The following is a 25,966-nucleotide window of genomic DNA, read 5'->3' on the forward strand; positions in this document are numbered from 1 at the left end:
ATTTGAGATTCCCCTGGTTCATTGAAAGTCCATCTTTTTCCCTGGAAGAGGACATTCAGCCTTGCTGGGTAGTTGATTCTCGGTTGCATTCTAAGCTCTTTTGCCTTCCAGTATATTATATTCCAAGCCCTACGAGCCTCCAGTGTAGTTGCTGCTAAGTCCTGTGTGATCCTGACTGCAGCTCCATGGTATTTGAACTGTGTCCTTCTGGCTGCTTGTAATATTTTGTCTTTGACTTGGGAGTTCTGGAACTTGGCTATAATATTCCTGGGGGTTGGTTTTTTGGCATCTCTTTCTTGGGGGGATCGGTGGATTCTCTCCATTTCTATTTTGCCCTCTTCTTCTAGGATATCAGGGCAATTTTCCTGTAGTAATTTTTTGAAAATGATGTCAAGGCTCTTTTCCTGATCATGACTTTCAGGTATTCCAGTAATTTTTAAATTATCTTTCCTAAGTCTGTTTTTCATATCAGTTGTTTTTTCAATGAGATGTTTCACATTTTCTTCTAATTTTTCATTTTTTTTAGTTTTGAAGTATTGAGTCTTGGTTTCTCATAAATTCATCAATCTCTCTGAGTTCTATTCTTTGTCTGAAGGATTTCTTCTCCTCAAAGAGTTTTCTTATCTCTTTTTCCATCTGGCCAATTTTGCTTTTTAAAGCATTCTTCTCAATAACTTTTTGAACTGTTTTATCCATTTGACTTAAGCTGGTTTTTAGCATGCTATTTTCTTCAGCATTTTTTTGGATTTCCTTGACTAAGCTGCTGACTTCATTTACATGTTTCTCCTGCATCTCTCTCATTTCTTTTCCCAGTTTTCCTTCTAACACCCTCATTTGATTTCCAAATTCTTTTTTGAGCTCTGTCATAGCCTGAGCCCAATTTCTGTTTTTCTTGGAGTCTTTAGATGCAGGAGCTTGTGCTTCCTCATCTTCAGATTGAGTATTTTGATCCTTCTTGGACTCGTATTCAAAATATTTCTCAGTGGTGTTCCTCTTTTTTCTCTTCTTGCTCATTTTCCCAGCCTAAGCCTGTTTTTGTGGTGCTTCCTGAGCTTTTGGGACGCTCCCACAAGGGTCTCAGTTTGTGAGGTTCTGTCCTCCTTCCTGGTCTGTGAATATGTGCCCCCTTCTGCCATGGGGCTGAGATGGAGGGTACCCCTGCCGTTCTATGGGGAGGGCCTAGACTACCATCAGGATCTGAATGTGGTCAGAGCCCCAGAGTCCTGTCCCAGGGGCAGAGCTCTGCAGTCTCTCTTCACTCCCCTCCTTAGGTTCAATGGGCTCATGCCCTGGGGGCTCTTGCTTACTGGCTCCACCTGCTGTTTCCTGGAACTGGAGCTGGCCATGCTGTTCTTTGTGTGCCCTGAGGGCTGGGTTTGCTCTGGCAGAGGTTCCCCAGCTGTTTCCCCAATTTGTGCCTGGTGCTCCCTGGGGTGTAGCTCGGGAAACTCTCCCGCTCCTGTGAGCTGGGGCTCCTAGTGCCCTAGGGCTGCCTCCCGGAGGCTGAAGTTCTTTGGCTCCGGCAGGCCACCTCTCTGGCTGTCCACCCCTTCGACCCTGGGGAGCAGAGCCTTTCTGCTCTTTTCCAGGTTACCTTGAGTAGGAGAACTGTCTCACTGGGTCCCTCTGTGGGTTTTGTCTCTCGAAAATTTAGTTAGAGTCCTTAGCTTATGAGTTTTCTGAGAGAGCGCCTAAGACAGGATCCGTTCTTGTTGTCATCTTAGCTCTGCTCCCTTTTAGTATAAATTTCTAATCCCAATTTGGAATGTATCCCATTCCCTCTTTGGGCCAGATCTGTTAAGGGTAAGATTTACTTAGTGCTCACACACTCCCTTCTTTCCCTCTGTTATAACAGGTCCTTTTCTTCATGTGGTGTTATTAATCTTTTAATGCCTCATCTTTTCCCAGTATAAGCCTTCTTTTCATGTCTTAATTGTATATCTGTCTTGTACTCACTATCAAATTATTCTTCTTTTATCTTTACTGATGGAAGTGCAATTCTCAAGAGTTGATTGATTTATAAGCATCATTACCTCACAATCACTTCATACCTATACCCTCTTTCCAAGTACACACCCTCCAACTCTTCCAATAGAAATAAAATAGAGACAATATATATTAAGAAAAAACCCTGCCATATTGACTAGGCTAGTTTTACTTAAGACTTGCCTTAAGGACTTCTGGTTGGTCTCTGAAAGTGAGAGAAACTGTAACCAAGACTTAATTGACTTGGGGCTAATTTGAAACATCTTTGCAGTAACCTATAGGGCATAGAAAATTCATCCCTCTAGGAGTCAGTGTCTTCTCGGTCTTGGCAGAAAATGCCAAAGATGGAAATCACCATACCTCTGATCTAATACCAACTATTGATTTCATGTATTTACATATGGAGAAAAGGGGAGGGGGAAGAGTTGGCTGCATTTACCTGAACCAGTGTTGCATTCTTGTTGAGTATCATTTTCTTGCTATGACTTAAGTAACCATCCTTCTGTTAACTGTTAAATAGACTGTTTCTCATTTTGTTGCAGTCCCGAATGTGTACTACTAAACTAGCCTGGTTAGACCTGGTCTGCAAGCTTCTTCCATCTCTTTTTTTGTGTGCTTTTTATCAGATTATGTCTAAAATACCCCTTTCTTTACTTGTTCAGAAAATCTCTTCTTATATTCTTCATTGAATCAGAATTTATCTGCTTTTAAGCCCTCTAAATTTGGCCCCCCATGCTATTTATTCTTCATTATGAAATTTCTGTATTTATGCCACTCTCCTTAATTTTTACCATTTCTTAGCATATACCTTTGTTCTTACTACTACCCATTCAGGACTATCCACTCTCTTTTTCTTCTATTTATAAAATTCCCAACCTTCAAGGTCTGTCTCATTTCCCCTACTTAATAAATCCAGCTCCTCTGGGTACTTCAGCCCCCAGTAGATTATTTCTTTTTCTTAATTATACTTAAGTTCCTAAACATAACTTACCCTTTATTTATGCTGCCTTGTGTATTTTTTGTTTCATGTATGTTATTTTTATTTCTCCAAGTAGATTTTTAAGTTTCACAAATTTCTTAAATGGTAATGATATCTTGTAATTTTATATATCCCAGGAAAGCCTACAATAATTAATGCTAACTAATCAATGATAAATTTTGATAGAGTAATAGATTATTCTAAAATCTTTTGGAAGTTACTCACATCTAGTTATCTATTAATCAGTTCCGTCCCTCAGCATTTTCCTTTTGTCCCTTTGCTCTAAAATTCCCTTTGCTTAGAGTATATTTCTTACCTCCTTCCTTTCTAACTTGCATCCATCTTTTAAGGCTTTATTTGTCTCTGTTTCTTTTTATTTATTATTCTAGACAACAGCAGCCCATGAGAATTTGTATATACCTAAATGTGTACATATAAATTCTCAAATATGAGAAATAGAGAGTGCACCTATGGCTTTCATTTTGACACTTATATATTACCTCATGTGTCCTCTCTTTCCAGTTTTATTGTGAGCTTATTGGAGAAACAGTGACAGTATTTATCAACCATAGTGCCTAGCATAATCTCTTACACATTGTGATAACTGCATAATTATTTATTGATAAAGTATTATTCCAATTTTTAGATGTTCCATTTGAATGAAGGCGGGTACCAAGGCAGTATTAACTACTATGTTATCTCATCAATCATTCAGAAACTTCTGAATGAATAGAATAGCCTATGACTTATCCTCCATATTTCTTCCTGATCCTAGGTTTCATTTGGTCGAGACTTTGAGCAACAGTTGAGTTTTTATGTGGAGACTAGGTCAATGTTTTGCAATCTGGAACCTGTTCTTGTCCAGTTGATTCATGTAAGTTGTATATACAGAACGGAATCCGAGTTTTTAATTGCCTGTCAATGCTATTGCTTTCTTGGTTGAGAAAAGCAGGGTTCACTAATGTTAACATCATTCCTTAATGGTTTTAATAGTTTTTATCAACTCAAGTTTTCTCTTAAAATTTAAGTGTTACCATTTCAGTAAGGATATAGATGAACTTAAAGTGGTTTATATTGATTATTATTATAGCAGATTTTAGTACACCTCTTTGAAAAAACTTCATGTATTCTATTTTACATATTACTTGTTTGTTTAAAGGGAAATGACTTTTTTTGTTGTCAGGATTAACATCAAGTCAAAAGAATTTTGAAGTAGTGATTCATTGAGTCTAGCTACCTCATTTTAAGGATCTTATAGATGAAGACACAAAGGACTTGAGAAAATAAGGTTACAAAGTTAGTTAATAGTAGAACTAGAAGAGACCCCCCCCCACACACACACACATTTCCTGATTTCATATGACAAATGACACAGCAGAAATAAATAACAAAATTGGGAAAGAAAATTGAGAAATTCTTGAGACTTCCTTAGTTCAAATGTATATTTGGTTCCTAAAGTGAGAAAATTCAGGAATCAAATGTTAATGCATGTAGACCTCTAAGGTTCTTGAAAAGGAGATTGTTATTTTTGGAGGGTTTCTGATAAGAAAAAAATCCTTGTAGATTTAAATAACTTTGTTTTTTAATTTATTTATAGTTTAACTACTACTCTACTCAAGAAACAGAAATTAGAATGAAAATCAAGTTTCTTAAACGACTTAAGACTTTTTGTACACAGGCCCCCTACTTCTATTTTACAATATACTTAGAAATGTTTATTTTATTTGGTTTGCTAAGTTCAGAATAACAAAAGGCCTATGATTTAATTTTAGTACATCTTAAATGTTTAATAACTGCCATGGGTGTGAGTCTCCTCATAGACTTGAAATACCTTTTAAACTCAAGTTGTTTTTTTTTTGTTTGTTTGTTTCTTGTTTTTTGAACTTGGAAAAAGTAGAGATTCATTCTCCTTTTATTTGACATCCATACCAACAATTCCATTTTTAACTCCAAATATAATTTGATGAGTTTTGTTTTGCCATGCTCACTGAGGTGTTTTGAATTGAGTTAAAATTAAGTGTGCATGTTTTTATTATTCTGACAACCTAACGGTAGGTATTCAGTAATGCAATATTCAAATGTCCTTCATATGAATTATATATAAGCTGAACATAGAATTTTAGACAGTGGCCTATAGTCTCTTATAAAAGCTGTGTTTCACAGTTAATTTTGATAAGTCATAGGGCCACATTGATAATTAACTTTTTTTTATTTACTAAAAACTCTTTAGAGTGTGAACAAGTTGACGATGGAAACAAGAAGAGTAATGAAAAGAAATCACTCCAGAAAGACAGCTGCATTTGTCCGGGTATATTCTGAAGAAAAAAGATTCTTAGACTCAAGATATTAATGGAATATTCAGGTTTTTTACTTAGTAAATTAAAAGAATAATAGAACATTAGTTAAGTAGCAGTGGTCTTAATATTGATTTCTCCAATCACTCACAAAGGTGAATAAATTTTCCATCATTTTGTATTAGCAGTAACATTTGAAGGGAAACTGCAAGAAAGCTGATGTTAATTATGTCAAAGCTTATCAAAAGATTAATTGTATTTCTTAGATGATCTTATTGTATCTGATAAGAAACATTTTTTTAATTTGTAAATTTAGATTTGAGGAGCTTTTAGAAACTTTGTCTTCTAAATGTGTATCTTATGGAACTTTGAATGGCCCTAAATTCAGATTTGTAGGGATGGATTTAAAAGCATTTACTTGAAAAAAAATCATTTTTTAAAAAGTAGAAATATCAGGCTATCACATCAGCACCCAAGATGTGTCCTGAGGTATAATAATAATCTTTTTTCTTCTCTTTTAGGCCTGTGTTGCCTTCTGTTTCATTACTATTCCTTCTTTGACTGGTATCTTCACACGTCTTAATCTCTATCTACATTCAGGTCAGGTCGCCTTGGCAAATCAGTGCCTTTCCCAAGGTAGGTTTATGTTTTTTCCTGCTAAGCCAACTTGTTTATTTGTTTGTTTCTAAAAGAACTCTATGATATATCTGTGGGTTTTTTGTTTTAGAAAACACCAAGAGAAATAAATAAATTATGAGTTTTAAATCCATTTTGTACATAAGGGAAGTTTTGGCCACCTAAACAACTACAATGTTTTCCTGTAAGGACTTTATAAAATAATCTATCTCAGACAGGCTGGGTAAGGTGGCTCAGACAGACTGGATTTTGTGGTTCTGGTGATTCTACAAATTAAGAATATTTAATATTATATATCAAAAAGAGCCAACTATCATCTCATATTTTGAAAACTACAGAATCCAAATAGCTTTGTATAATCAATAAGAACGATGCTGGAGGGTGTTTGGATAAGTTCTTTTTTTAGAAAAGATGCAGATCCTATGGACTTAGAACAATAACTGCATGTTTATCTAGAATATAGTTGAATGAGTTCAAATTACTCAAAATTTTCTATAATAATGTGCAATGACAATTGACTATTTCCCTGATAACTCCAAGGCTTTGAAATTTCTCAGGTACTATTTAAACCATTAAAGAAAGATTAATTAACTTTAAGTAGGCTTTTATTAAGTAAGTATTTTAATTTTAATTAATTGTTTATTGAGTACCTACAACATGTACAGTATTCTCTGAAACTGGTAATCCCTTTATAAAATTGATCTTAACTCTTCTTAGCCTGAATATGTTGAATGTGAATAAAATGAACTCCATCCATTTCAGCAATTATATAGTGTAGGGTATGGAGCCCTGGATTCGGAGTTGAAACTATCTGAGTACAAAATATGGTTTAGTCATTTACTAGTTATATGACCTTGGGCAAGTCATTTTGCTTTGAGAGGATCAGTTTCCTGTAAAATGAAGAGGATAATGGTGCTAACTTCTTGGGATGTTGTAAGAATCAAATGAGGAAATGTCTACAAAATCATTTGCAAACCTTAAACCACTGTAAATCCTAGCTGTTTAGCACTTTTAGTGTTGAAAAAGAACTTGAAACTAATGGAGAATGGTTGGACCAATTATAGTCTTTGAGAAATGGAACATTGTTTTGATGTGGAAAAAAATGCCTAAGGGGGACAGACTTAGAAAGACTGAAGAAGACTTCTTGTAAACTTGAGTGAAATGAAGTGAGTAGAACTAGTAGAAGAGTTCATACAATAAAAAAATTATAAAAATGAATAATTTTGAAATACTTAAGAACCTGGCTAATCATTTTTCCAGAGGATTTAAGATGAAATATGTTATCCATTTGACAGAGGTGATGAACTCAGGATACAAATTGAGTCATAGTTTTTGAGCTTGAAAATTTGTTAGAAGAATCTTCCCCCCCCCAAAAAATGGGAGGGGGAGCAGTGAGAGAGAAAGGAAGTACATTTTTCATAATGGAAAAAGTAAAATTAAAAAAGGAAACCATTATTACAAGAAATTCTAGCTATTATTTTGGACAAATAGCATTTGTTTATATTGATAATATATTAAAGGGGCGGCTAGGTGGCGTAGTGGATAAAGCACCAGCCCTGGAGTCAGGAGTACCTGGGTTCAAATCCAGTCTCAGACACTTAATAATTACCCAGCTGTGTGTCCCTGGGCAAGCCACTTAACCCTGTTTGCCTTGCAAAAACCTAAAAAAAAAAATAAGATCACAAAAGTAAAACTGATTATCTGCTAAATTATATGTTGTCTACCAAAATTAACCTTCTACCCATTGCTATTATATTTTTCAAATTAGACAAGATAGCTTTCAGATGTATTTTTATGTAAGAATATGACCAAGAAAATATCTGCTCTCTAATATATGATTCTTTTGAACATTATTTTTAAAAATGTCTTCTTAAAAGCATAAGATCATGAATTTGGAGCTTCCATCACTTCAACTGTTCCAACCACCTGGCTTTTCAAATGAGGACCTTGTGGCCCATAGGCTGAGCCTGAGGTCACTCAGAAGGAAGGCTTGTAACTTCGATCCTCTGATCTCAAAGTCAGTATTCCTTCCACTGCACTTGTACTGCATCCCAGCCTAAAGCATAGGCTTGAAAACACTCTTTTTGCCTTTCACCTCCATGTTATTTTGGTTTGTGTTATACATCAGTTAGTTGACTTTTTTTTTTTTTTTTAGTATCAGAACTGACCAGAGGAGAGAATGTTTCTGAAAATGTATAGTAGCAGTAAATGTGAGGTGTTGTCATTAACTTGCACAGAATTATCTGAACATACTGAAGAATAACTAGGCAAATAGCATCTTATTGTGTTTATACTTAATAATTTATGTGATGATTTTACTTTGGTATTTCAGTGTTGTGGTACTAAACCTTAAAAGCATATTATTGTTAAAGCCACTCACAGTGGTTATAAGCCAAAATAAATAATGCATTAAATTGCTGAGAATGTAGAGCAAAACATAAATGAAGTCACATAAATATGCTTCATTGTCAACCCCCACAAAAGCTCCAGCTGCATAGAATCCCAGAGTAGAATAATCTATTGGTAATTCATTCTCTTGTCTCATCTTCCTTTATTAGCCCGTGATTTTTACCAGAGCACTATTGTGACAAATGAACTCCCAGCTAGTCCAGCCCAGGAAGCTGACTAAGGATTAGAGCATGAGAGCAGCAGTTCCATTTCTTTGTTAGAAAGTTGTGTTACCCATGGCATGAGCCTGTTGGGATTTAGAACAAAGCTGGCTTATAGGAACAAAACCCCCTCCAACAACTTGCTAAATCAGTTGTTTGGTGGCATGTATCTTGCTTGGAGACAGCTGAAATAGTTTTTGTTCTGAGTCTGTTTTTTAAACTTCTTGGGTTTTGTTTGCTTTGTTCTTTACATGGTGAGAAGCAGTGGCTATGATTTGCCAGAAAGCTTGCTGGATTGGTGGTAGAAGAACTTGAGTTTGGTTCTCATCTCTGCTCTTTACTACCTGAATGATTTTGGGCAAGCTACTTATCACCGCTGGGCCTCATATTCTTTTTCTGTAGAACCGAAGGGGTTGGGTTACATGTCTCTTTTGTTGCCCAAATCGATCTTTGAGTTGAACTCCTATGTCTTTTGCACATCAGTGGTTCCTTCTCGTTTGGTTTTCACTAGAATCAAAATTCTTTGCCTTTTATAATTCCTTCACCTTTGTGAGTTCTGTTCTTGGATTGTTTTTCAGGCTACAAAAATAGAGCAAAGGGGTCTCTGTTTTTCTGGCTTTTCTTTGTGGTTCTAACACTATAGGTTCAAAAGGACCTTCATAAACTCAAAGGATAATCTTTCAGAATTAGATCCAAATTCTTTGTGTTATTGTGACACTAGTCACACCAGGAAAATTTCATATTATCCCTGGGTTTTGCTTGCTTCATCTGAAAAATGAAGAGGATTAAACTTAGTAGCTATTTAAGGTAGAAAAACTTTTTTTGAAACTTAGGCTATAATTTTTTAAGATATTATTTTGTTATATTTTGTTCATTTTCTTTTTTAGATAATAAGGCCTATATCAGCCTTGTCTGTTCTGATTTTTACATTTTTATTATTTTTAACTTATACAAACAAATCAGAAAGCTGTTTTCATAATGTATTGTGGAGCCTAGGAAGTGGAGACAAGGCCCAAAAGAGCTACTGTAAAGTCTTCAGTAGAATGTTAGAGTTAGGTAAGTTGACAGAAGTCTTTATGATGCTAGAGTAAATTTCAATTATTTCTTTGTACATGTGTAAAGATTTCAGGTTTCCATAATAGGTTAAATATTTATTTTAAAATTAAATTTGAGCTTGTGGTAAAACAGCAGAGGAGTGTATATTTATGTATATGTGTCTCTATGTGTCTACCCATTTCTGTGTGTATGTGCATTTATTTATGCACATGTATATACATACATACATACATACATACATACACACTTGTTAGAGGGTCAAAAGCATTTTAATAAGTACCTATAATAGGACATGATTTAATATATATATATATATATATATGTATGTAATTTGTTTTCCAATTATATACAATTGTAACTTCTACCAATTTTTTTTGCAAGGTTTTGAATTTTACAGTTTTTCCTCCTTCCTCCCTTCCCTCCCCTTTCCGCAATAGAAGGCAATCTGCTAAAATCTTTACATTTGTTTCCATGATATGCAGAGATAAAAATTGAATGTGTTAAGAGAAAAAACATATCCATAAGGAAGAAAGAAAATATTAGAGTTAGCAAAATTATGTAATACATAAGACAACTTTTTAAAAATTGAAGATAAATAATCTTTGGTCTTCATTTAAATGCCATAGTTCCTTCTCTGTATACAGATGGAATTCTCTATCACAGACCCCTAAAATTGTCCCTGATCATTGCATTGATCGAGTGAACATGACCATCAAGGTTGATCCATCGCCCCATGTTAACAGGACATGATTTACTGATTCTCCAGAGTCCAATTGGAGTAGTTAGAGTTAAAGGAATACATACCAGAGTCTCTTGTAGGTTTGGGGAAATTAATTTTTACAGGAAAAAAAAAATAAAATGAATTCTAAAACATAAAAATGAATTATATTCAGATTTTTTTAAAGTGTAAAGTGAATGTTAATCCAAGTTATCATGTTAGTTTGATCCTAGGGAAACACAATGAAATTATTTTTATATCTATAATTATACTGCTGGCAAGCTCTGAGGTAGGAAAATTGTGAAAAGGAAGAATAGTATCTTATATTCTACTGAAAAGGAGAGCCTGGAGGTTAAGAATTTTAAGTGAAATGGGAGAAATGTCTCCATTTACATACTATATCTTTGATTTCTATTCTTAATGCCATATTCACTAATTACATTTACTATATGCTCTTTTAAGTATATTTATTAATATGACCAAATCTCCTTGCCTGTTTAATGAAGGAATAGAAAGAAACATAACAAGCCATCTGCAAACATGGGTGTCCATTTATCTCACCAGCATAACAAATGAGACAAGAGGGAAAAGGTGAATTGCCAACTGGAGGTCATAGGTTAAGATTTAGAGTTGGAAGAGATTCTGTAGGTTTTCTGGCTGAATCTCTTCATTTTGGGAGTGAGGAAACAGACTCAGCAATGGAAATTGATTTGCCTGAGGTCTCTAGTAGTTAGTGACAGAGCTGAAATTTGAACCCAAGACCTCTGATTCCAAATCATTATGCTGTTGCCCCTCCTTTATGCAACCAACAATTCTGGAGTAAGGTCAAAAAAGAAGCATCCACTTACATGTGTGTCTCTCTTTAATATTTTTACTGCAAAACTGCCTAATAGGCTATAAGATTTTCATGAAGAATTAAAACACAACCAAGCTGTTACAAGAAGTTAGGGATAAATGTGAGAATGAAGTTCCATATTTGGTGCTAAGGGTGTAATGGAAAGTGTGAACTCAGCTCTTCCTTTGCCATTTTTCAGTGTTTTGTTTTCACAGATGATTACCAGCTCCTAGAGAACATTGCTGATATCCTTTATTTAGAAGCCCAGGAAAAAGGAGGAGGAAATAGTTGTAAAAACAATGTTAGAGGGCATCTCAGAGGTGGTGGTAGTGGTGGTGGTGATGGCAGCGGCAGTGGAGTAGTGGATAGAGCACAGGCCCTGTTATCAGGAGGACCTGAGTTCAATTCTGACCTCAAACACTTAATAATTACTTAGCTGTGTGACCTTGGGCAAGTCACTTAATCCCATTTCATGCCAAAAAAAAAAAAGCCAGACCCAGCATTACAATGTAAGCTTCTATATAGTTTAATTTATGGCACACGTTTTTGAAAAATGTACTATATACACAAAGTAGCATTTTGAATAGAAATTAGCAATTTGATTTCAGGGTCACCCAGTTGCTTGCTCAACAGCTTATACAACCAATGATCCCTCTTCTCTTCTTATAGCAAATGTCCATACTGGTCATTTGGTATGTAGGATAGAACCATCCTGGACTCTTTGATCCTTCCCAACCTTTCCACATCCATATATAATCAGGAGAGACAAATAAACTTTGGTATATATAGATGAAAGTTTTCTTTTTTTCCTCTCTTTCTTTCTTTCTTTCTTTCTTTCTTTCTTTCTTTGTTTTTTCAAGGCAATTGGGTTAAGTGACTTGCCCAAGGTCACACAGCTAGGTAATTATTAAGTGTCTGAGGCCTGTTTTGAACTCAGATCCTCCTGATTCTAGGGCCAGTGCTCCATCCACTGTGCCACTTAGCTGCCCTGAAAGTTTTCTTTTTCAAAAATACTCATGAGTGGGAGACTTGTTTGCAAGCAAATCAGTCCATCCTCCTTGTTTATGTCTTGATTCCTTAGGTAAATTTGTAAACCCTAAAGGTCACATACTTTGTCGTGTCCCATACAGAATCTGGCACAGAGCCTTGTACATAAATGTGCAGATAGCTGGTTGGTTTCTTGAAATAGTCACCATAAATAGTCAGGAGCTAACCTTTTTTTAGTGTAAAGGGATTAGATCATTAAGGTATAAGGGTTGGAAGATGAACTTGTCAAAATATGACTATTAGTAAAGGTTTTTTAGAATGTTCTATGAGACAGATCTTTTGGGGATATTAATTTTTCTTTATGGAACAAAGGGCAAAAAAGAAACCCCTGCTTCAGAATGGAGATTTTAGTATACATATTCTTCTTGTTGAATACAAATTTTATTCCCAGAAAATTAAATGTTTTTGTTGAAGTTGCCTTTCTGGTATTGAATAGGATTCCAATTTTAATTTATGATGCTATAGACAAGTACAGTTCCTCTTTCTGAATGAAATTGTATTTGACCATGAAAGTCTTTGATCTTGTTGAATTTCCTAAACTTGTCAGTTGTCAGGTTCATGTTTTGATTATTTTGTTTTTGGGGTCATTCTCATAACTTGTGCTTCAGGAATTGTAGAACAGGGGGAGGAACTCTTTCTAAAATATGACCACACTTGTTATCTTCCCCCTAAATTTGAAGGGTAGTGTGGCTAGCACATGGAGAGTTGCCTTGGAATCAGGGCTGGGGAAGACTTGGATTTAAATGACATGAATTGATTCTGTGACCATGAGCAAGTCATTTAACTTCTTGGTGTTCCAGACAACTTTCCAGAGACAATCAGTGCTGGTGGATGGAGTTTCTGCACTAGATGTTCATCACGTTGACAAAAACAGAAACACAAACTCCTCCCAAACATTCCTCTAAGAAATTTTTACCTTATCTCGAGTTCAATGGATCATAGAAACATAGTTTTAGAGATATATAGTACCTTAGAAATCAATCAAATCCAGTCTTCATTTGTAAGGAACAGAAACAAGAGCCAAAATCAGATGTTATGTTGCTTTGTCTATAATTCCACATCAACTATTTATTATATATCCCAAATGTTTCTTTAGGAAAGATACTTTAGTAAAATAGGAAGCCTCTAAAGAAATTTTAGAGTAAGGATCTGAATTGAGTATTCAAAAAACTGCAATGATCACTTCATTGAATGTACAATATGTTCCCTAAAGTCACCTGGTTGCTCCAGGAAGCTTATTTCAGAGCATTCACCTCTGTGGAGCTTGGAGGGTTTATGTTGGATCTGACATTGCATTGTTTGTTTGTTTTTTCCACTCGAATTCATGTATTACTTACACATGGTTCACAAACTATTTGATAAATTCATTATGTTTTATAGTTTGCAGAATGCTAATATATGCCCTTTTTTCTTTGTTATTGCAGCTGATGCTTTTTTCAGAGCTGCAGTAAGCCTTGTTCCTGAAGTTCCAAAGATGATTAATATAGATGGAAAGATGCGGCCATCTGAATCATTTCTTCTGGAGTTCCTCTGCAATTTATTTTCTACTCTGTTAATAGTTCCGGTAGGTAACTGACATAATTATAAAAAACAGCTTTTTTCTTCTTAGGACTCTAAAAATGACAGGAAATTAGACCTTAGAGCTTCTAAAGGTTATATATTTTAATTTTAAATGACACTTTGTATTATATAGAACAGTTATCTCCCTTCAAACTTTGACTTTTCCAAGATTTTGTTTTTGTTTTTTTATGAACGCCTTGATGCCATAGCTACTTCTATTCTCTCTTCTTGGTCTCATTATCTATTTGTTAAATGGGAGGAAAAATCAGCCCTGAGTATGAGGCAGGATGTTTCTTGAAGTTGTTACTGCTTGATTAAATAATTTAAATGCATTTAGCTCACATTAGAGATTTTCTTATGGTAATTAATTGGCCAAATGAGAAGGAAATGATGATGGGAAATTCAAACTCTTATACTTAAACACTATATTTAACCACCTGGTGGTTCTCCAGGATCTCATGCCCTCCTTTGAGAACTGTGCAGTACCTTTTACTAACTAGAGAAGTTTACCTAGTAATGGCCAGAAGCAGAGGAAAACTAGTATTGCTAGAAGCAATGTGAATACCTTTTAGCCAGATGTACAAACAGAAGAGGGCTGCAAGATTCTTTTCCTTATTTTAAAAAAATGAGTGATAAATAAATGATTAGTGATAGGAAGACAAAAATGAGTCACATTTGCTATAAGTAGATGTAGAACAAAGTTGTCTCAATATTCCTGTTTTCATTGTTTTGGATTACTTGATGTTGCAGCTTTTGAGAATAGATTTGATAAATCTCATTCATTCATTTAATAAGATAAAGGTTCTTTTGATTAGATAAAGGGCCTAATATGTTTTTACCCTTACTTAAAATTTCAATAATAAGGTATTTCCCTGGAACAGCCATGTCCCTTTCCCCAATGCAGTTTTTAAAGTAGACAGAATTGGTGACTAGTATAGTCTGCATCTAAATGAACTCTTAGATAGTCAAGGTTATTATTCACTCAATTTAATTGATTAGCTAATAGAACAAGTAGAAAAATTAATTTCAGTATTGCTATCTTATTATCATTATTTCTAATGTTTTTTTGGTATTTTTAATGGCTCATGGCTAAAATAAGACAAACATCTACCATGACAACTTCTCTTGTAGCCTCAGGAAAGTCACAAAATCTCGCTAGGACTTCATTTTCTCATTGGTAAAAGGAAGAGGTTGGTCTGTCTAATCCCAGGTGTGTCCTTGTGTAGCTGCATGTAGCTCTTTGTCACTCTGAGAATAACCTCTAAAGTAGGTGTGTCCAACCCCTGGCCCATACATGTGAAATTTTACATTTTATTATTATACTTATTGGTAATATGGGTTATCTTGTATTCATAAATATTAAATTTTGTATGACTCCCTTGACAAATTTCTGTTACACATCTGAGCGGTGCAGCTCAAAAGAGCTCTAAAGGGTCGATATATTCAAATTTGGATACTAGAGGTAGTACCAACACTTAGTAAAACTGTGATGCAGAAAGCTGTCCCTTTACTTCCTCTTAGATTACTTTTTTTTTTGGCAAGGCAGTGCGTTTAGAGTGACTTGCCCAAAGTCACACAGCTAGGTAATTATTAAGTGTCTGAGGTTGGATTTGAAACTCAGGTCCTCTGACTCCAGGGCCTTCTTATAGGAGAGATTGTACAGGGAGTGCAATTTTAGGAATCCCTCTAATCATAACCATGTTCTTTCTTCCTCTTTGTTCATCCTGCCTATTTGGTTTTGTTTTGTTTTGTTTTTAGGTTGTTTTTTTTTTTCAAGGCAATGGGGTTAAGTGGCTTGCCCAAGGCCACATGGCTAGGTAATTATTAAGTGTCTGAGGTCGGATTTGAACCCAGGTACTCCTGACTCCAAGGCCGGTGCTCTATTCACTGCGCCCCTAGCCTAGCCACCCCATTGTACCACCTAGCTGCCCCCATCCTGTCTATTTGTAAAGTCACTCTTCCTAACGAGTAGAGAAAAACATTTTCTGATTTTTTTTCTATCATAGTTATGGGTTTTTTTCTATCACAGACTGAAAATTTTATATATTTTTTGTGATTATCTTTTGTATTGAAGCATCAGTATACATTTTATTTTTAAATTCTATATTCATTGATGCATGAATACCCAGTTTGATTCTTCTGCAGCAGCTTAAAACATATCCATGTGATGGGGCAGCTTAGTGAATAGAGCACCGGTCCTGGAGTTAGGAGGACCTGAGTTCAGATCCCATCTCAGACACTTCCTAATTAATCTAGCTGTGTACCCTTGGACAAGTCACTTAACCCCACTGCCTTGCCAAAAGAAAAAGTATCCATGTGTAATCTAAAATTTGCTTACTACAAAGTTATATAAAATATTGACCCTCTCTGGCATTTCTTTATCAATTCTAACTCTTGGAATTAAAATATCAGCCTACATCTGTTTTCAAGGCAGTTCTTTAAATAAAAATTTAGTTTTTAATTATTCAGTAGAGCAAAAGTTTGATACAATTGTCAACAAAGATGGGGAGAGTGAGTTACCAAATTACATTGACTCACTAAATGGAAGACAGATTACTTCATTCTTAATTTTTCTTTATTTTGTGGACTTTCTAAAGACAAGCGTGTTCTCTTTCTAACTCTTTTTTACTTACCCTCACAAAGTGAGGTATTAAATAGATTCAGACAACTGAAAGCATTCCATGGACATTTTCATTGTTATTTAAAACACCCTGAAGGTTAAAGAAGAATAAATTGCTCTAGTTCCATATTTTCACCTCATCCTTGACTCTCTTGACTCTTTTTACTCTATACCCAGCTGGATTCTCTGATGTGGGATTTTGAATTTTGGTATTCATAGAGCATTAAATAGTTATTCAACTATAATTAGTCAACTCTTAATATCTTCCTCTTTACCATCTGTTTTTCTTCCTTCATTTGGTGCTGGGTCAAAGAAGGGAGAGTTTTACTTTTCTGAGAAAACTGAAAGAATCACCTAAAGGAAGAATTCATTCTTAGTTTGATATTTATGTTTTTTTAAATTTATTTTTATTAAAGATATTATTTGAGGTTTACAATTCCCCCCCTAATCTTGCTTCCCTCTCCCCACCCCCCACAGAAAGCACTCTGTTAGTCTTTACTTTGTTTCCATGTTGTACCTTGATCCAAATTGGGTGTGATGAGAGAGAAATCTTGTCCTTAAAGGAGAGAAGTCTAAAAGGTAACAAGATCAGACAATAAGATATCAGTTTTTTTCTAAATTAAAGGGAATAGTCCTTGCACTTTGTTCCAACTCCACAGCTCCTTATCTGGATACAGATGGCACTCTCCTTTGCAGACAGGCCAAAATTGTTCCTGATTGTTGCACTGATGGAATGAGCAAGTCCTTCAAGGTTGAACATCACTCCCATGTTGCTGTTAAGGGTGTACAGTGTTTTTCTGGTTCTGCTCATCTCACTCAGTTCATGCAAATCCCTCCAGGCTTCCCAGAAATCCCATGATATTTATATTTTAGAAGTGCTCTTAACATAAGAAATGCAGTTTCAAAGTCTGCCATTAGTAATGACAAATATGACTTGGAGATTTACCCATTGTAGATAGTTTCTGGGATTTAATATGATATAAAATATTAATTTTGGGGGGTTTGTGGAAATTAGTGGATTTAAAAAATACACTTCTATGTACACACAAAATTTGTATGTGATCTAGTGATTTTAGCCTTTAAATTGACCCCTACTTTTTGGGGGGATGGGGGGAGGGGGCTTCTCAGGCTTAGAAAACTTGTCCATTGAAACAGAATAGAAAGCAGAATAGATAATGAGCGATCAAAAGTGATAACTAATTTGATCTATGATTTATTTAGCTTGATTTACTAATGTGATTTTTTTTAAAAGTAAAGCAATTTACAATTTAATTAAATTATTATCATTATAACTCAAGTGTCTGAGCTACTAAATATCCACCCCCCCCCCCAAGTTATGTGTTTGTCTAACTGTGGTTGCCTTTTAGGATCATCCAGAGCAAGGAGTCTTATTTCTTGTTCGAGGTTTATTAAATGTGATCCAGGACTACACTTGGGAAGACAATAGTGATGACAAAATTCGTATCTACACCAGCGTTTTACATCTCCTCTCTGCAATGAGCCAAGAGACTTATCTCTACCATGTAGACAAAGGTAGCAAAATGTTTTTGTTTATTACTGGTAAATATCAAAAAATGTACGTATTACTCACCTCCTTTGTGAATCTTATGAAAGTCATACATGAAAATATTTACTGGAGATGACTTTTGAACTCATGTTTTGATGTAACTTTTATAGGCTAAGGTCTTTCCTCCATTTAAATACTTCCTGGGAAACTCTTAGATGGCTTTTTTTCCAATAAATTCTGCCAATGCTAGTGCTTGATGGATGTGGCTGACTAGAATATTGCATAATCTATCTATCAGCCTAATGGTTTCTTTTTTTAACACAATGTGTGGTATTTATTGTATTGACTTTCTTCTTTTTTTTATTAAAGATTTTATTTATTTTATGCTTTACAATTTCCCCCCCAATCTTACTTCCCTCCCCGCCACCCCCCCACAGAAAGCAATTTGTCAGTCTTTACTTTGTTTTCATGTTGTACATTGATCCAAATTGAGTGTGATGAGAGAGAAATCATATCCTTAAGGCAGAAACAAAAAGTATAAGAGATAACAAGATCAGACAATTAAGATATCTGTATTTTTTTTTCTAAATTTAAGGGAATAGTCCTTGAACTTTGTTCAAACTCCACGGTTCTTTTTCTGCATGCGGACAGCCCAAAATTGTCCCTGATTGTTGCACTGATGGAATGAGCAAGTCCATCAATGTTGATCATCACTCCCATGTTACTGTTAGCCTAATGGTTTTTGAAGATGTTCCAGGCTTTGAAATTTATTGAGAGAAATTTACTTAAACAATTAGCAGTATTGTGGCATTCTCAGATTTTTAAAAAATAATCTCTCATAGAAGAGTTGACTAATAGTGGTACATACAACTTATTTGTACTGATTAATAAAAGCTGTGGGAAAAGTGAGATAAGATTTGGAAAATGTAACTGAAGCAGACTTTTGGGCACTAAATAATAACAGAAATGTTTAAAAATATAAGTAATTGGATTCTTTCAAAACAGTGAATTCAACACAGATTCAAGTGAGGTCTTGAAATTTTAGACTATACTGCAGCATTAAATTTTGAGTGATAGTTTGTAAAATTAGAGTTGGTAGGGAAGGAGTCCATTTTTCTAGATGCTCAAGATTAGAGAAACTTCTTTCTTAACACAGCTGTGTTTGGATTGGATGAGGAATCATGCCTTGATAAGTCTTGTCATCAGAGAAGTTCTCAAGGAGGAGCAAAAAGACTGCAGGAATTGGATGAATTCCAGTTTTCTGACTGCTTATTTTATCTTCATGCTGTAGCAATTGTATAGTCTTGATACCAATTAAGTCTTTAGAAGAAAAGGGTTAAATAATTATCCTATTTACAGCTAATTACCTTACCAGATTTATTTCAAGATTCATTGGTAGAGGCCCAAAAGTTGTCTCTAACATTACTAAAATAACTTTGGATTTCCCAAGCCAAGCCATATTCTATATACACATACATATATACACATATATATGTATATATATGTTTTTATTTATAGAATGATTTGCTGTGTACCTTACTAACATTCTCTAGTGCTGGGATTTTGACAATATTTTCTATAACTTTCTTGAGAGGTTTATTTTTTCCTTTTTTCTTTGTTTTGGTCTGGTGTTATGACAACACAAAATAATGGACTGGCTTTTGCCAAGAGGAATTTTCAAGCTTTAAATGATCATATATTACATAAATTGTGACACCAAAGTCTCTCATACTGGGGAAAAGTTAAATAAAATCCATGGTTTCAAGGTGAAAGAACATAATCTTATTATACAACTGAAGTAATTGGTTGTCCTTCTGAAAACTGATGCTCTGAAACTACAGTGGTTTTATATAGGAGACATTTTGGGTGATTAGTTCAATTTGGGATAACTCAGGGTAATGTTGAAATTAAAGACTCTCTAAAACTAATGATTTAATGAGATTTTAAAAAAAGACTTAAGTAAACTTTTAAAAAATTCTTATTCAGTAGAGGTTCTGAAAACTAAAATGGTAGTACTCTTATCTTCAAATTTCATTATATCAAGTCTCTTCCAGATGACCAAAGAGAAGCAAAGCCTTAATTTGCCATTTTGGGGAGATTTTGCTTTTGAGAAAAACTTGTATTGAGGTATCGAATAGATTCAGATATATATGTCGTCTGCTCTAAACATGTGAGTGCACGGAGGGTAGAATGAGGGAGTTTGTGGCTAACATTTGAATTCAGAGAATCTAAGATGTGCTTCAAATTGAGAGTTGGCTCTAGTGCCAGTTTCTGAAGAAGATCATAGTCTGTGCTTTTTCCCTATCTTTTTGCCTTCCTCTCCTCACCTCCAAACCTGGGAGATCTGCTTCTTTGTAGCCTAGGATGAATATGAATTATGTATGAGCTTTATAAATACCTATTTAGTCTCTTTATGTATTGTCTGGGAATTCTTGAGTATATGAAGTTTTGTTTGAATCAGCATATATTTATTAAATGTCTACTATGTTTGGCCCATTGGGCTAGATACTGGGAATAATAGGTTATAAAGATAAAATATTTCCTGTCCTCGATATCTTAAATTCTAGGAGACAATAACATAAATCAGGCCATAACAAAATAAATATAAAGTAATTTGTGGGGAGCAGGAAGGGATTTTTTTTTTTGCCATTCTGGATGGTAAAGAATTTTACTCAGCAGTATGAGAGCTGATTATAATCTAAATGAGATTAGGACTTATATAAGAAAATATCCTGGACCGCATTGGTAGGCAGAAGGAATCCCTCTAGCAGCTGACCATTGACTGCCCTGTAGCAAATGGAACTTAAGTATAAGAATGATTTTTGGAAAATACCAGTGATAATGTATCAGCAACAACAATTATCAAGGACTTCATTATTTGGCTTACACAGATTTTATAGAATTGTAATAAATTAATTAGTAATCACTTGTATTGCAAAAAGAATCTTTGAGAGGAATTTCATCAGTTGTTTTAGTTGCCTGGCATATATTTGAAGAACTATGGTATGAAGAGGGATTAGTCAGACTTTTTTCATTATAATGCAGTGTGATGGAATAAGAGAAGTACATTATTGGGATCTGGGAGACTTGCACTCAGATCCTAGCTATGACACTAACTGAGCTACCATGAACAAGTCTTATTACTTTACCACTAAAATGGGCTTAAAAATACTTACATTACTTACCATAGAGTTATTTTAAAGGAATCAGTTTATGAATCATAAAGGACCATTGGGGGAAGTTATCAGAAATCAGGCTCAATATAGGAATGCTTTCCTATTAATTAGAGATGCTTTAAAATTGACTAGGCTTGTTTTTTGTTAAATTAGGTGCTCTATCACTGTGTTTGAACAGTGACAGGTTTAATGAGTAAGGCCAATCTTCTATTGTGTTCTCTCCTAACTCTGAAAGTCTACAATTCTAACCCTAGAGCCATGTTTCAAAATTGTAGATAGAGAAAAAGCTGGCAGTTGATTTTGAGGAATAAGAAAGTTTTGCTAATTTCAGCAGTCTACCCAAGGGGGTGCAGTAGGGCTGTTTTGGCTCATATTAATAAGCATAAGGATCAGACCTGTAATTTCATTGATATAGAACTCTTAGGTCCAGGAACTCATTCTTCCAATGCAGTCTTAGATTGCTGCCTTGAGGACCAAATAGTTCAGTAAATTGCTCAGTCACATAACTGGTGTATGTGTCAGAAGTACAATTTGAACCTAGGCCCTCTTGGCTTTGAGATTAACTCTGTATATTCTAGAAAGTGTTACCTCTCTTCATGCTACATGTTTATTTGGACTTTTACTCTTTACAAAATTAACCTTCCTCACAACAGCTCTATGAATTAACTTATACAATAATATGCCTATTTTACAGATGAGGAAATTGAGGCTCAGAGGTGTTAATAAATGGCCTTGGTCATACAGGTGTCCCTTGTGTACAGATAGTACTCTCTATCCTGGGTCCTCTGAGCCAGGCCTCCCAGTCAGTTTATTGAAACATTTTCACATTATTATAAAGACTTTCCTATTGTTAGTAGAAGCCTTAGTCTGTTAGGCAAGGACATGGAGGTTAAAGGAAAAGAAAAACTATCAGAGCTGTGACCTGAACCCATTTTTTTCAGACTCCCAAGTCCCATGTCGTCCCTGTATTCCCTGTGCAGCACTGTTCTGATGAATTTAGTATTCTCCTCTCTCCTCACTTACAAAGGGGACTTGGTGAACCTGGTTCAACAGTCTACATGCATTTTTTTAAATCCCTACTGTGTGCCACATTCTGTTCAGCCCCGGAGGCGACACTTCCAAAGAATGAAAGGAGCTTACTTTCAAGGAGCTTACATCCTTTTGGGGGATGGGTGGGGATACATACATATATAAGTAAATTATAAATATAAAATATGCATAATATCAACATCAATTATTGCAAATATAACAAAAACATAAAATAATTTAATACAGGTTAGTTTGAGACAGAGGGCATTAGTTATGAAGATCAGGAGAGGATTCCCCACATAAGATAGTGCTTGAGTTGCTTCTAAAAGGAAGAGAGAGATTCTAGGTATGTGGGATGGCTTGAGCAGTACATGGAGCCAAAAAGTGAGACTGTGGACGTCAGAGAGCAGGCTGATTGTCTAGATCACTGAATACAGAGGAGCTGGAATAAAGTCCAGTGGGGCTAGAAGGACAGTTTGGGGGTCAGGTCATTGAAGACTTTAAAAAGCTAAACAAAATAGTTTTTCATTTGATTTTAGAGGTAATAGAAAGCCATTGAAATTAATATATTAAGGAACATATATGATCAGTTCTGGAGTTAAGGGAAATTAGTTTGGCGGCAATGATTAAGAGGGGCTGGATTGGCTAGAAACTTGAGGGCCAGCAAGAAGGCTGTTGGACTGGTGATGAGAGTCTAAACCAAAGTAGTAGTAACTGTCCTTGTAAATAAGAAGAAAAGGTTCAGAGATGAAAGATGCTATGGATGTAGAAACTGAAGATTTGGTATATGATTAGCTATGTAGTGTGAAAGAAAGTAAGGAGTTGAAGATAATCCTGAGGGGATAAGCCTAGGACATTGGAAGAAGGTGGTTCCTTTCATAGACATTGGGAAGTTTGAAAGAGGGGAAAGTTTGGAAGAAGGAGAATGAGTTCACAACATGGGGGTGATGTTCAACCTTGAGGGACTCGCTCATTCCATCAGTGCAACAATCGGGAACAGTTTTGGGCTGTCTGCAAAGGAGAGTGCCATCTGTATCCAGATAAAGAGCCGTGGAGTTTGAACAAAGTTCAAGGACTATTCCCTTTAACTTAGGGGAAAAAAACAGATATTGTCTGATCTTGTTACCTCTTAGACTTCTTGTCTCTTCCTTAAGGATATGATTTCTCTCTCATCACACTCAATTTGGATCAATGTACAACATGGAAACAAAGTAAAGACTGACAGATTGCTTTCCGTGGTGGTGGGGTGGGGGGAGAGAAGTAAGATTGGGGGGGGAATGTAAAACTCAAATAATACCTTTAATAAAAAAAACAATTAAAAAAAAGAAAGAGAATGAGTTCAGTTTTAGAAATGATAAGTTTGGATAGAGAGGGTACTGAGTTAGAGAGTAAGTAGAATTAGAATAGAGGAGGGAAGAAGAGTTGATGCTTTCAAGAAATGTTATAAAAATGAGAGATACATACAGACCAAATATTTATCTTTTGTATATATTTGTATGTATGTGGGTAGATGTGTATGTGTGTGTGTGTGTGTGCATATATATATATATATATATATATATATATGTGTGTGTATATGTATAAATAAATATATATATTATATTTTTATATATATATATATATATATATATATATATATATATATATATATATATATATACACACACACACACATATATATCCCTCTTTGGGAGTATGTAATGTGAGTTTGTGTGTGTGTGTGTGTGTGTGTGTGTGTGTATGCATTTGTCCATGCTTAATTATAGCTGTCATGGGGGTAGATGGGAGGGAAAAAATAGATAGTAGAAAATCTACATAGAAGCACAGAAAAGAAGATCTTTTTTTTAAAATATTTAATATATGGGCTTTCTTGAAGACAAAATTTATTGTTTTATATTATGAATCCTCTCTTATGTTTTGTTGTGCACATGACTGTGTTTTTTTATTTTGTAAAATAAAAAAGATTTAAAAAGCATGTTTATAAAGTATGCTGTTTAGAACATGAGAGTAATTTAAAAAATAAAGAAATGCTGCATTTATATTCTGGAGAGCAATTGGAACTGTGCCTGGAAGCCTATAAAATTGTACATGCTTTTTGATCCAGCAATGTCACTTCTAGATCTTTACACATATACAAAATATTTTTAGCAGCTCTTTTTGTGGTGGCTAAGAATTGGAAATTGAAGGAATGCCCAACAATTGAGGAATGGCTAAACAAACAGTGGTATATGATTGTGATGGAATATTATTATGCTATAAGAAATGACAAGCAGAATAATTTTAGAAAAAAATTGAAGAAGCTTACATGAACTGATGCAAAATGAATTGAATCAGGAGAATGTTGTGTACAGTATCAGCAATATTGTATGATTAAGAGCTGTGAATGTCCTTGCTATTCTCAGCAATACAATGAATCCTTGACAATCCCAGAAGACTTATGATGAAGCAGACTGATGCATGCTATTTTTCATTTTTTCTTTCATACTTTTTAAAAATTCAAATCTACTTATACAAAGTGACTAAAATGGAAATAGTATACATGATTGCATAGGTATAATCTATATCTGATTGCTTGCCATCTCAGGAGGGAGGAGGGGCAATGAAGAAGGAAATAGAATTTGGAACTCAAAATTACAAAAAAATTAAAAATTGTTTTACTATGTAATTGGGGAGGAAATAAATATTTTTTAAAGAAAAGATACCAAAAAAAAAAGAAAAGAAAAATGCTGAGTTTGCAATATCTCTAGGAGATATCAATTGATGATAGGAGACTGAACCTCAGAGGAAAAATTAGAGCTTGATTTGGAGAACACTGTGTCATCTCCATAGAGATAATAGGTAACCTTATGGCAGTTAATGAGGTTACCAGGAGAATAGAGGGAAAGAGGGCCTAAAAACTCTCTTGGGTTTGGAGCTGAGATGGTAAACTATTAAAGGAGCCTAGAGAAAGAATAGACTAGTAGAAAAGGAACTGGAGAGAGAATTGTCATGAAAACCAGAGAAGAGGGTATCTGGAAAGAGAGAATGGTCCACAGAGTCAAGTGTAGCTAATAGGGTTAGAAGAATTAATATTAAGACCAACAGATTTGCCAATCAAAGTCTGTTAAGTAATAACATAGGAGAGAGTAGTTTCAATTAAGTAATGAAGTTGGAAATCATATTTCAAAGAATTGAGGAATTAGAGGCAAGAAAGTAGTAGCAAATAAAGATAACTTTTTCAAGGAGTTTGGCTGAAAAAAAAAGGAGATCCATGGTCTAGTGAGGACTTTCCCCCTCCTCCCCTAAAAATGGGCATATTTAAAAGCAATAGGAAAGGAATCAGTTCATAGAGAAAAGAAAGTGATTGAGGCATTCTGCTTTATTAGACAGACAGAAGAAAATTCAATCAAATATGTATGGAGTGGATTTGGCATTTGTAAGAAAGATCATCTCTGAGAGAATAGTGGGAAAAAGGAGTGAGTGAGAGATGTTGTTGAGTTTAGAGATGAGAATGGGAGAAAAGGAAACTCACATAAATGGCTTCAGTTTTTTCAGTAAAGTAAGAGAAAAAGGCCTTAGTTGAGAGGGGTAGAGGAAGATGATGTGTAGAAGACAAGGAGGGAAAAGTAGAATTAGAATAACTTCCCTAAGAAATTATAGAATCAGTTAGATAGGTAGAAATTATTGCTACAGTGGGGCTTCCTGTACATTGGATAAGATGAGTTTGTAATTGGCAAAATGGTGAAATATGTTGTTCTTTCATCAACTCTGATGGGGGTGGATGGTGGCAGTAATCAAGAGCTGAGGTTTGACAAATCTGAATTTTGATAGATATTTGAATAGCTAAGGGATTTAAAAGCAAATGGGCTAGGGAATTAAAATAGTTTAAGATTGGAGAGAAGAAAGTGTATTACTAAGTGTAAAACAATATAATT

The 25,966-nt window shown here is 34.9% G+C and overlaps 1 protein-coding gene across 3 annotated transcripts in view; it reads left to right on the forward strand.

The window, feature by feature from the left end:
- The window catches only part of VPS35L (VPS35 endosomal protein sorting factor like), a 126,967-nt gene that overhangs the window by 80,850 nt on the left and 20,151 nt on the right, over nt 1–25,966 (forward strand). For all 3 annotated transcript variants that reach the window (XM_074205291.1, XM_074205292.1, XM_074205294.1), the window contains 5 exons: nt 3,741–3,839; nt 5,196–5,273; nt 5,781–5,895; nt 13,585–13,724; nt 17,708–17,873. In XM_074205291.1, coding sequence (XP_074061392.1) covers nt 3,741–3,839; nt 5,196–5,273; nt 5,781–5,895; nt 13,585–13,724; nt 17,708–17,873 — 598 coding nt within the window. The remainder of the gene's footprint in view (nt 1–3,740; nt 3,840–5,195; nt 5,274–5,780; nt 5,896–13,584; nt 13,725–17,707; nt 17,874–25,966) is intronic.

Source organism: Macrotis lagotis, chromosome X (genome assembly GCF_037893015.1).
Source record: "Macrotis lagotis isolate mMagLag1 chromosome X, bilby.v1.9.chrom.fasta, whole genome shotgun sequence".
Classification (NCBI taxonomy): Eukaryota; Metazoa; Chordata; class Mammalia; order Peramelemorphia; family Peramelidae; genus Macrotis; species Macrotis lagotis.